This window comes from Austrofundulus limnaeus, unplaced genomic scaffold, assembly GCF_001266775.1.
Source record: "Austrofundulus limnaeus strain Quisiro unplaced genomic scaffold, Austrofundulus_limnaeus-1.0 Scaffold70, whole genome shotgun sequence".
NCBI classification, from domain to species: Eukaryota; Metazoa; Chordata; class Actinopteri; order Cyprinodontiformes; family Rivulidae; genus Austrofundulus; species Austrofundulus limnaeus.
In genome coordinates this window covers 155,209-167,520 of record NW_013952472.1, presented here as the reverse complement: position 1 = coordinate 167,520, position 12,312 = coordinate 155,209, and the positions used below count along the sequence as shown (strand labels likewise).

Below are 12,312 nucleotides of genomic sequence, written 5' to 3'. Positions count from 1 at the left end.
GTCGGTGTGTGGCTGCTAGTGAGCTATATCCACCCGAAGGTTAATCTTGGACAATATCTGACGATTGACTCTTTTAAATGAAACCAGAGAGCGTTGACAGAGAGGAGAAGGCAGCCTCTCACTGAGGACCTGTTGATGTCATCATTTATCCAGAATGCTTTGCGTGTAAAAAATGGCCCCGTCCGTGTAATATATTTTTTAATTTTTAGTTTAAAATTATAAAAACTAAACAGCCTACAGTATTTTTACAGTCTTTATTTTACAGTTAAAATAAATGTTTATCAAATAAAGTCTAATGTTACAACTAATCATGGATCCCTTTAATGGCCTGTTGTATGGTCAGTTTACTCATCTGGAAAAGCACCATCAATGTAGAAAAACAACATATTCTCCAATCCAGACGATGTCTTTTGTTAGTGAAGGTCTTGCATATTTCAGCAAGGCAATGTTAAACTGCGTACATCATCTTTTACAACAGCATGGCTTCTTAACAGAGGAGTCCAGGTGTTGAACTGTTGAAAAGGAAAAACTAAAGAGTGTCTTTGCTTCAGTCATAGTCACACAAGTCATATCAAAGCTCTAAATTCTCTTCCAGCAGACACAGACGACTTCCTCCTCCCCAAAACATCGAAGATCTAGTTCCACCGACAGCGTAAGACGTCCACGTTCATCTGAATCCCTGCTCCCTGTTTTTGGGCTTTGACTCTGTCCTCCTCTGGGGCGATCTTTGTTAGAGGTGTATTTGGGTCTTTTTAGGTTTCGTGGGTGGCTTTGAAATGGTCATCTATTCCTTTAGATATCTCATCAGCTTTCATGAATAGATGAAGCTTTTTTTAGGGGAGGTTACATTTCTCTTTGAGTTAGACACCATTTTATTATTTAACATTTCTGTACTGATTGATGCTGAACAAGTGTAGACTCATTGCACATCTAATTATACTAATGGGGACCTGTCTGGGGATGTTGAACCAAAGCCAGGACTTTTGCTCTAGAGGAAGGACGGTAAAAAAAAAAGCTTCTTTACTCAAAAGACTCCAAGTGACTGTACCTGACAGCAGTCACAGCTTTACTCTCAGTTTCTCTCTTATGTTCCTATAAACTCAGCAGCACTCAAACCTTCCTGTGCTCATACAAGAGCAATAATTACACTACTTGGTCCAGTGCTTGGATTGCTGCATTCTGAGGAAACTGCTGCATTGTGTTTCAAGAAGTTTGGCTGTGCATGTGTGTGGCATGTGGAAATCTGTGGCAACGCTTGGAGACGACACACTGTTGATACTCAGATGCATTCAGTTGTGATGCATGAATTTATTCCTGGAAACACGAGTATCTGGGTTCCCTCTCATGCTTTCTGTGTGCTTTCCCTAAAGAGCCTCAAATTACTGTTAAACAATGGCTTTTATACTGAAACACACTGTTCCTGCAGGTGAACCGTAGTTTTACCTGCAGCCCATTTAACCGTGACTACTCAAATATAAACCCTGTAATGATTGTATTACTGTTTGCCATGTAAATCACTTTGAATTGTCTTGTTACTGAAATTTGCTGTATAACTAAACTTCTCTTGTCTTGCCTACCGTGAAGGGAAGAGTTGCACAGTTTTCCATGTTTCCAATGCTTAAGCAGCCTTTCCAAATAGTGCATGCTCTCTGTGGGGGGTTTCATCACGGGACTAATTTCTGTCAATAAAAAACCTGCATGTTTGGTCAAGAAAAAAATTCTACACCATTTTTAGAGAGTTTGTGTCTCTTTATGTATGTTTGTGTATGTGACCCATCACATCGAACCAAGGATTAAGTCACAAAGTGGTCAAAAAGAAAAGAAAAAAAAGCAGCTATAGTGTCAAAACATATGTAATGACTGCATTTTGTTAAAGTATAATGAATAAATACCTTATCTGCAGGTCATTGAAATGAAATCTTGTGGAATCCATTTGAAACCCTTTTTGAGGGGTATTTAAAAAATCATGATTTTAAGCAGAAAAGGCATACATTTTTGTAACTTGGGTTCAATTTATCATAATGTAGTTTAATTTTTTTTCTTTCAAGCTGGTAAATCTTAATTTCCAAAAACTGTTTGAGGTTTCCTAATTAAAATGACATAAAAAGACACATCCTTTAGAATAATCTAAAAACAGGATTCAGACTAAATATCAGTGGGTTATCCTGATAAAGACAAATCAAGACATCTCTGGATGATCCAGGTATCAAAATGTATCTTAAAATGTCAGGAGTCTGAAAATCTGTTTGAGTCATTTTGACTAAATTTGACTTAATCCTTAGTTTGATGTTCTGAGTCACATACTATGTACTGGGCTAATGGATGGATGGATGGATGGATGGATGGTGTAGTCACTTCTTCTTCATTTAATCCGAATAATTCTCTACTTTTTTGCAGGCGAGCCTATGATTTTTGTCACTTTTTTATGTATTTATTTTTCTGGAGGAGGGTCATTCCATGCTTCTTTCTCAACAAAACTTCTTGATCTTTTTATGACTTCTCAAAAATTTCATATCTAAAATTTCTATTAAGCTGAAATATTCAGATGCTCTCCTCTAGATAGATTTTAGTCATAAATATGAGAGTTTCAAGGAATTTATAAAAAATTCCTTCCTGCTGATTCACAGCAGCAGATTTTAGTTTGTGTCCTCAGTGACCTTGATACGGATTGATCAACGCTTGACTTGATGCCTGTAAATGTTATTAATAAAATTATATTTATTCATATATTTTGGTTTACAAATTTTCTAGTGAAAGATGAACAAATGAAGCTTCCATTAATTTGTTTTATAGACTTTGAAAGGGTTTTGATCCAAGCTTTAGAGCTTTGCAAGTTTATGGATGCTAAAGTTCTGATCATCCACCTAATAAAAAAATCTCAAACATTTGTTTTAAACATCTGGACTGTGAGAGTTTGGAGAGGTTATGGAATGACTTTAGTGTAAAAGGGCTTTTCTTTTTTTGGTATTGTTGCTGAAAGATGAAAAATGAAATAATGACTCTTCCAGGTGCTGATCTCTTCTTTCTTTTCTGTCCTCAGATTGAGAAGATCATGACTCTGATCGGAGCTGGCATCGAGTCTTCCAGAGATCAGCAAGGTAGAGTTGAGCCGACTGTGTGGTGAAATAATTATTAGCTTAATCTAAGAAATAAGAACAAGGGGAAGTAGAAAGACGACAAAGTTGTGAACTGGGTAGTTTTTAGTCCTGATTTTTGTAGATTTACCCACCTCTGTAATAAATAACAGTTGTTTTATTGAATTATGTGTATAAAATACTGCAAGTCTTCTAGCTTGGTAGAAAACCCTAAATCTGCCTGTGCATGTGGTATTTTACTGGGCTGTGACCGCTGAAGGTTATGAATGCAACTCCAAATGGAAAGAAAATCCAAGAAAGTAAAAAAAGTGCAACAAAGCAGCCATGTTGCCTTTTCAGCAGCCAATATTTTAAATACACAGCATATTTCATTTTTAATGAATTTAATTAAAAGGACAAAGCACATTAATAATTATCCCATGAATATGAATGTGCTTGCATTAAACACAACAGCTACATTTCTTTTATTGTCCTGGGCAGATAAAAAATAATAACAGTTTATAAGCAAGTGCACAAACTAAACACAACTGTCGATTTAAACAATCCAACAAAACACAGAAACATGACACTTTAAATTAGTCGAAATAGATCTAATTTATGAATGAATGTATGCCAAACCTGAAGCTTCTTTTTTAAAATGGAGTAACAGTCTGAAATGTTCTGGTGGTTCTGAACATAAGCGTGCTCCTCTAATTGACTTTTCACCCAAACTCTGTTCTGTGTCCTGCTACAACACAGTTAGTGTTTATTCTGTTCTGTTCTTCTGAGTAAGAGTTTAAAGGTGGAGCGTGTCTGTTTAAAACCTTAAAACAAGATTTAAATCACTGAACCTTTGACAGTTTTCAAAGTCTAAGATCTTATACTTTTCTATCATATTACAGCAGTGTGTGGTATATTGTGTATGTCACTTACAAATTGTATTTTAAGCAGTTCACATGTACAGTATTTTGAGGACCTCCTTGTTCCTGCCTCAGCCCGCTTCGCACCCACTTTGACTGCTTCCCACTCACAGTTATGCTTTAATCATTGGAGTACACTAGAGAAAAGAAGATTTGGATCTGTTATAATTTATCTTTTCTTCAGTTTTCTACATTTAGACATTTGGAGCCTTGGATGGTTTTTTTTTTTTTTTAGAAGCGCTCCTGTAACCATGTCAAAATACAACTCTAGTGCTCTAAAATATACGGAAACTAAAGTTAGAAGGCTTTTAGATGCCTGCGACAAATTTGACTATTTTGAAAGGAAAAAATGTCATGTTTTATTTATTTATTTATTTATTTTGTCAGATTGTTTCAAATTAAATTGTCAAGATGCGAGGAAATTGAAAACCGTGCAAATGTTTTGAGACAGTTTGAAGACTCTCTTCCTAACTGATGTGGCTCACCAGCGAGTCTCCGGCAGGAGCAGCCCGGTGAGATACCTCCCTCAAGCTCAGATATTTGAAATAAACCTTTATCTGAAGCGATAAAGACTTCTGCTTCTTTTTTCACTGATCTTACACCACACCTGTGGTCCTCCAACTTCATCAGAAGGTACTTTTATCTTTGTTTTAAGGATAAACTGAGTCTAAAAGACACTGGATTGCATTAGTTGCTGCTTGTAAGGATTGTGTACCTGCTCCTCTGGCTTTTCTAAAGCCTGTCACCCTGATTGATGGATGGAACTCGGGCACTGTTGCCCCGAACAATCGACTGCTTCCCGTCAGCGTTCCCGTCTCACGGCGCTCAGCATTCACCTTCACTCTTGCTTTAGCTGCTTTCTAATAGATTTAAACAATGCAGCACATCCTCTGTCCCTCCACGGGTCTCTGATTTAATGAGAGCCACAACGCATGACAGGGGTTTACCGTGTTTTACTTTATAGTTTAGAGCAGTCTTTCTGTCTTGGCCCGCTGCTTCATCTGCACGCTGCTGCTCTCAGAAAGCAGAAAAGCCACCCTTTATTTATTTATTTATTCATTTTGCTCACGAGAAGCTGCGTCACTTTCCCCCCTCCCTCCTCTCTTTGATTGCTTTAGCGTTTGCCAATGATTCCTGGACTTGATTGGCTTGCAGTCTCTTGAATTTTCAGCTCTTTTGCTGATTGACTTCTTCGTCAGCGTGGGGAGAGAGAGAAAAAAAATACGTGGCAGGTGGACGGGAAGCCTAAAGGAAAAAGAAAAGAAAAAAAGAACGGAAATGGAGATGTTTCAGGAATTGAAATGCGAGCGAGGAGAGCTCGGGAGGCGGAGTCACGCGCTGGAAATGGGAGTTTTAAATGACAAAGAGCAGCCACCTGCAGTATTTCAGAGAGAGTGGGGGGAGCGAAGGAGCGCATGGAAGTAGAGAGAGGGAGGGAGGAGAGGGGAGCAGCAGGCTGGTGAACGGACAGGACAAAAGAAGGACTCCACTTCCACACGCAGGACTGGATGGTCTGTTCTGTGCAGAGAGTTGGGATCATATTTGTGCAGGAAAAAGGCCACAGCTGACCACATCTTGGCTGATTTCAGCACCACTTTCTGCACAAGAGCTGCTTTTGAAGTAGGATCCATTGGTTTCTTACTTCTTGTCATTTTTCTTGCTAAAAACTTCCAGAGTTGTGGAGATGGATCATTTAAATGGGATTCTCAACCAGAACAGGGCTGGAGGTGTTGGGTGAAGGACCGGAAGAGGACAGGGGACTTTTGGACATGCATGTTGGATTTAAATAATGTTACAGCTTAGGATGTTTGCTGTCCACCAAGTTAAGTTTTAGATTCAGGTAGTGATCACTGTGTTTACTGGGTTCCATGGCAGAAAAGAAGATGTTTGTGTAGTTTTTGTAGCCGGTGCCTGCTGACAGATCTGCGTCCAGCCTCGGCTCGGTACAGTCATGTCACAGGTTTCCTTTGGTTTCTCTAACTCACCGCACAGCTTCGGTGCTGCTACAGCTCAGATGTGAGTCATATTTAGATTTTTAGGATAAGTTGAATGTGTGAACAGAAGTTGGACTTCTGAAATAATGAACAAGCAAACTTTGCCCTTTCCTGACCCATCGTCACTAAAAGGATTCCCCTGAAGTTACAGACTGTTGCACATGTTTCTGAGTGGAGGCTGGAGCTTTGTTTGTTTTTGCTCTTAACATGGGACCTTCAGACTTTTGTTCCTGGTTGAAAACATTAGATTTTCATTAGAGAGGCAGTTTGCTGGTGATCTACGTGAACCAGAGGGTGGATTACACCGTTTCCAGTGACCGTGGTTCAGCCCCCGCAGGCCTGCGGGAGCTGACGCCCTGACCACAGAGGACACTGTCTTCACCGCCCTCCTGCTGCCGCTGCGCTCGGCTCTGCTGGCCGAGAGTAATGTGGCAATGCCACCTGTCGTCCTCAGAGTGCCGCTGCTACCGGCTGAAAGGTTTCTCCCTCCTGAAGCGCTTTCCCCTGTCAGCAGGTGCTGCGGGCCGGCTGCTGGACCAGCCTGTGGGGGACTGGCTGGAGCACGTGGGGCTGCCGCAGTACGAGAGCAAGCTGCTGCTCAACGGCTTCGATGACCTGCACTACATGGTGAGTTCCTCACTAGTTTCTATTGCTTGTGGTTCCTTTTTTCTTTTGCTCTAAGGTGTAACTCTTCATCCTAATATGATCCTAATAAGTTAAAGTTTAATTAACTCCATCCTTGTGTTTTTACTGCTTAAACAAGATTCTTGTTTATTCTGCATTGATTCAACACATTTTTTTTTAAATTTAACATAACATTCTCATTGAAGTGCTCCAGCTCAGTATTGAAAAGTATAAAATTAGGTTTTAGTGTTTTGCAGCTCTGGATGAATGTGGACAAAAGAAAGTTGATGAGTCGGGTGTTTTGTTTTCACTGATCATACGGAAAATATGTACATAATCACCGTCACTTATATAGATCAGGGGTTCTCAAGCCATGTGGGTCTGGGGACCCCTTTCAAGGGTGAAAAAATTCCAGGGATCCTCCCATAAACCCCATGCTGTTCTAAAAGATAATTTATTGTCATTTCAACCCCTAAATGCTATGGGAATATATATATATATTAAGGTTATTATGTTTGTTTTATTAGTTCATTGTTCCCCATGCATTTTTAAAAATAAATACCAAATTAACAATTTAGTGAAATTTTTTGAGGACCCCCCAAGATATCTCTCGTGGACCCCTGGTGGTCCTGGGACCCCAGTTTGAGAACCTCTGCTTTAGATATTCCACTTCCATAAAATAAAATAAGGCATGCTAATAATCCTTGTTTGTGACACTCAACGGCTGCTTTATTAGGTCCAACATGCTAAGACTGAGTTGGACCCCCTTTTGCCTTCAGAACTTCCAAAGTTCTATGTGGCAAAGATTTAACAAGGAAACAATCCTGACATTTTTTATCCACATTGATGTCTCTTATTGTCTAATGTTTTTATCGAGCAGTTATCTCAGCTTCTGTTGCCTTCCTATCATCTCAAACCAGTCTGCTCATTTTCCTCTGCCCTCTGACGACAACAAGGCATTTTAATCCACACAACTTGCACTCAGGGGAGATTGTATCTTCTTTATACCATTACCTGTAAACTCTAGAGGTGGTTGTGCTTAAAACTTCCCAGATGATCAGCTGTTATTGAAATACATCCATGCCTTGTTCAACGATACGCAAATCCCCTTTCTGCCACATCCTGTTGCTCTGTGTGAACTTTAGAGAAGTTCTCTTCACCAAGACTTGATGCCTAAAAGGGTTTAGTTGCTACTATTTGTGTTAAAAAGCAGCTGAACTGGTCTATCTAATAAAGTGGCCAACGAGTGTGTATTATTTGTAATATTGTCAAGCAAATTGCAGCTTTATCTGTTTAATAAGCAAGTACAGTATATACAGGCATGTGTATAAAGATATACATTTTTAAAAGGACTTGCATTTGGATGTAAAGAATTAGTAAGATTCTGACTAAAAGAATAAAGATAAAAAGATTATGATATTAAAAGTCAAAACTGTTTGCAAATAACAGGGTTCCCGCAGATCCTTGAAGAGTCTTAAAAGCATTGAATTCATCAATCCAAAAATAAGGCATTAATTAGCCTTAAAATGTCGTAAATCAATTTTTTAGATGTCTTAAAAACGTTAACACAATGAAAGTAGGATGATTGTAATTTCTCTCAAATATTAAAGTAATTGGTAACATTTATAATTTTTTAAAATTGTTTACCGAATGATTCTCTCAGTTAAGTTTTTTTGTGTTAAAATAAACATTTGGGTAAAATTGTTATTTTTTTTTTAATTTTAATCATTTGTGTTTATTGTGAAGTTGGTCTTAAATTTAACTAACCAAGTGGCATTAAAGAGGTCTTAAAGTCTTAAATTTAACTTGCCTTAAGCCTTAGGAACCCTGAAATAGGCACTGTGAAGCAAATGAAGTGAAAAAAAATCCACATTCCACATCTAATCATTTTACCTTAGAATAAATGAAACAGAAACACAACAAATTAGAGTCAATTTACAGATGTTTTGATGTTTAAAACAAAAAAAGAGAGATTCTCAAACAACGGTCTTGAGAACTATAATACATAAGAACCTTGTCAATGTTTAGTGCTTTGTTAACTTGTCACAGCTTCTCCCTGTTTTGTGATAAACTCGTCGTTGTGATCAGACACAAGTGTCTGTTAAGCTTAGCAACAAGACATCCAAACAGCATCTAAATCTGAGCTCATCTGCTTTCAGACACTTTGTGTGATTTTGGTCCATTTTGTTTGGTGAAGCAGCAGCTGGTGCCCGGCCTCCTGCCCGCCGTGGACACACATCTGAGTGATCAATGAGAGGCTGTTTCCAGGCCGACGGGTCATCCAGCCCACAGCGTGCCGTGCCACTGTGGGTTAGCTCAGGTGTTCCTGTGCCTAATGAGGACTGATGGTGGAGAGAACCAAGGTCCCAGCTGGTCTTAAAAAATAACACAACAATGTAAACACTGAAAGAGACATGAGAAAACACGTTTTCTCTTTCTTTGATATCATGGGTGGCTTTTTTTTAAATTCTGGGCCGCTTCAACAAGAAAATATAAAGTCACAAGCAGAAGTCAAGTAGAGATTCTTGCATTTAAATAAAATGACATGTTGGCCTCTGGAGTTTTGCTTGTTACAAGCCTCCACGAGTAAAAAACCCTGGAATAGTCAGTGACCCATATGAGATGCTTTTTTAATAAGATTGAGCTACTTGAAGCCCAGCATGTAAAGTGTTTGAAGTCTGTGAACTTGTGCCAAACTTCACACATCGCAAACCAAAAAAAAAAAAAAGTAGCCACTGCTGTAAAATATATATTTCACTTTGATTCAGAAGACACACAGTGGCTTTATGGCTTCTGCACAAACCTAAGATGAAGAAAAAAAAAGAAACTTTTCTAATGTAATTTATTTAACAGCAGGCTGGATCTTTTGTCTGTCTCTGCTGAGGTTTAATAGATGTCTTGTGTCTGTTGGAAAAGATATGAGTTCATTTTGTTTTTCTGGGCCAAACCTTTCCTCGAACTCAGTGTTTCTCCCGAAACAGACGACGGTTATTGAATTAAGAGCAATTTTCTGCAGTCACAATCTGAACCAGTCGTTTTTTATTACAATAATAGAGTCCGCCTGCAGCTTGATGGTTGACTAGTCCTGCTTACTGCCTTGCAAACAAATTTAATTGAATTAGAATAATCAAAGGCTGCACTTCTAATCTGTAGTACTCATGGAGCTTTATGTAACAGCTGGAGTTAAATTTGGTCACGTGACTCTGATCTACTGTAGCGGCGGCAGCGCTGACCAGAACCAGCAAGAGTCTGGATTTATTTAATTTAGTTCGTAAAAGACTAAACCATAAGGACTGATTATGTAAAAGCTATTAATGATAATACTACCAAAAATATTATTAATTTATTAATGTGTATAAAATATTTAATGCCTATAAAAATGTCAGAAAGCTGTGTGTGTTATGGATTTACCAACAGGAAACAGGAAAACTTGTATCATTTTACAAGTAAACAAATTTTATCTTATTTACCTCATTGTGGATGTGATCTGACCAGAGCTGAAACTATTAATGTACCAGATTAAAATTAAAATTAGTTTATAAAGCTGATGTAATCACTGTTATTTATTAAATTGGCTAGCAAGAATTAGTTTTGGTAGCATATATTGCTATACAGCAGGGCTATTCAACTATTTTGCTGCATTTAATTATGAATACAACATACAGAACCCTATGTCATAAAATTTGTGATAATAAAACAACAAAAACAAAAATAGCACATTATGCCTCTTATTTACCACAAATATTATTTTTGACAGCTCTGACTTGCCAAACTTTTAAAACAATTTAATTTTCCCTTTCATAGTTTGATCTTCAACTGCTTGCAGTTTTAACTGTCTTGGATGTTCATTTACCAGCTTGTAGACAAGATTCTAACGTTTCTGTAGATACCAAACATGTCTATGTCTAGCTACAATAACAGAGTAATTAAAGTAGAAAACCAGGGTGGGGGGGGACTTAAGAGATGAATGAACCAATTGGGGGGCCGAACTTTGGTCACTCGTGGGCCGGATGTGACCCGCGGGCCGCCAGTTGAGTAGCCCTGCTGTACAGAGTGTAGCACTCTGCTGAATCATGCTTCAATTTAGCACAAATTATTAAATATTACAAGCGAGATTTTTTTCTCTGATTTATGTAATATTTAAAATGATAGTTACAGTATTTGACTATTTTTAAGTTTATATAAGAAAAACCTGACCTGTTGAGGAGATGGTTAGTCAATACTTTATTAGTTGGGCTTGCTGGCATGTGGTCGCCATCTTTGCTCCTCCACGTTGTCACAGATGCTAACAGTGGATGGGATAGGCGGGGCTCACTCTAGTGTTATTTAACTCTGTGGTACTACTGGTCAGCAACACTAGTTTTTTGTATATATTTTACCAGAGTTGTAAAGTAACTAAGTACAAATACTTCTTCAAATACAATAATAGTACAAATACTACTTCTTACATTTTTTAAAAAAAGGCAAGAAGTAGAAAGTTGTTACTTTTATTTTTGCTTGTTTTCATACCAGATTGTTATTGTAAAATTAAGTACTATCCATATAAACTGTGCCTCCTAGATAGAGTGAATTTATTCTATTTTAATTGTATATAAATTTATTTTGTTATTCTTTTAAAGAAACAAATAAAGAAAAAAATGTATTGCGGTTGAATGAGTAGTATAAATATATAAAACTCTGATACCGTATTAGTTTGTACACAAACGAATCATGTCACACTCCAGCAGGATATAATCATTAAAATTAAAGGACTGTACTTCTGTACTTAAGAAGTATTTGTATTTCATGAATTATGTTATTGTATTTTGCTGCAGCTTTCAGATAGATTTTCATTTTGGGGAAAAGGTTTGATATAGGATGCACTAGTCCAGCTGTTTCAGTCATATATATTTATTTGTAAAAAATGTTTTGATTCATGTAAAATTTTGCTTCCACTTCACAATTGTATACCACTTTGTGTTGGTCTTTCGCATTAAATTCCAGTGAAATATATTTATGTTTGTGGTGACAAAATATGGAAAAGTTCAAGGGGTATGAATACTTTTGCAAACCACTGTATATATATATATATATATATGACTGAAACAGCTGGACTAGTGCATCCTAAATTTAACATAAATTAATTATTTTAATACGACAGTTATTTCTGCATTTTTTGGGGAGGTCACCTCCTAATAAATGTCATTACAGAAAATCTAACTGCTCATTTTACTTAATACTTACTTTTAATACTTAAGTACAAAAAATATCAGATACTTTAAGACTTTTACTCAAATAATATTCCTAAAGGAGACTTTAATTTTTACCAAAGTAATTGTTTGGTAAGATACTTGTACTTTTACTCAAGTATCACTTTGTGGTACTTTATACAACACTGCATTTTACCAAATGCAGGAATTTCTAATATTCAAGCCTTACATTACTTACAGTTAAACGTAAAAATTAGGCCCTACTATTAAATGTCGTGTTACTTGGTTTTAAAAAGCATCAAAGTGTCGTTGTTTTCTCCTTTTTGATTTGACTGCATCACATCTATGATCATTTAAACAATGTTTAATATTTCTGTGAGTAAAGCAGCTCAGGTACGTGACTCATGTATTACTCATCCAAGTTATGTCTCGTCATCACGCGAAGGTTTGAGCTGGAACAGTTTTTAACCTATGTTACACAACCCAGATCTTCAGCATTAATGCATCCCTC

The 12,312-nt window shown here is 37.3% G+C and overlaps 1 protein-coding gene across 14 annotated transcripts in view; it reads left to right on the top strand.

Moving 5' to 3' along the window:
* The window catches only part of anks1aa (ankyrin repeat and sterile alpha motif domain containing 1Aa), a 105,970-nt gene that overhangs the window by 72,402 nt on the left and 21,256 nt on the right, over nt 1–12,312 (top strand). For 7 of the 14 annotated variants that reach the window (XM_014010512.1, XM_014010510.1, XM_014010508.1 and 4 more), the window contains 3 exons: nt 596–652; nt 3,041–3,098; nt 6,500–6,615. In XM_014010512.1, the coding sequence (XP_013865966.1) occupies nt 596–652; nt 3,041–3,098; nt 6,500–6,615 (231 nt within the window). The remainder of the gene's footprint in view (nt 1–595; nt 653–3,040; nt 3,099–6,499; nt 6,616–12,312) is intronic. The other 7 variants (XM_014010514.1, XM_014010521.1, XM_014010519.1 and 4 more) reach the window with 3 other exon arrangements.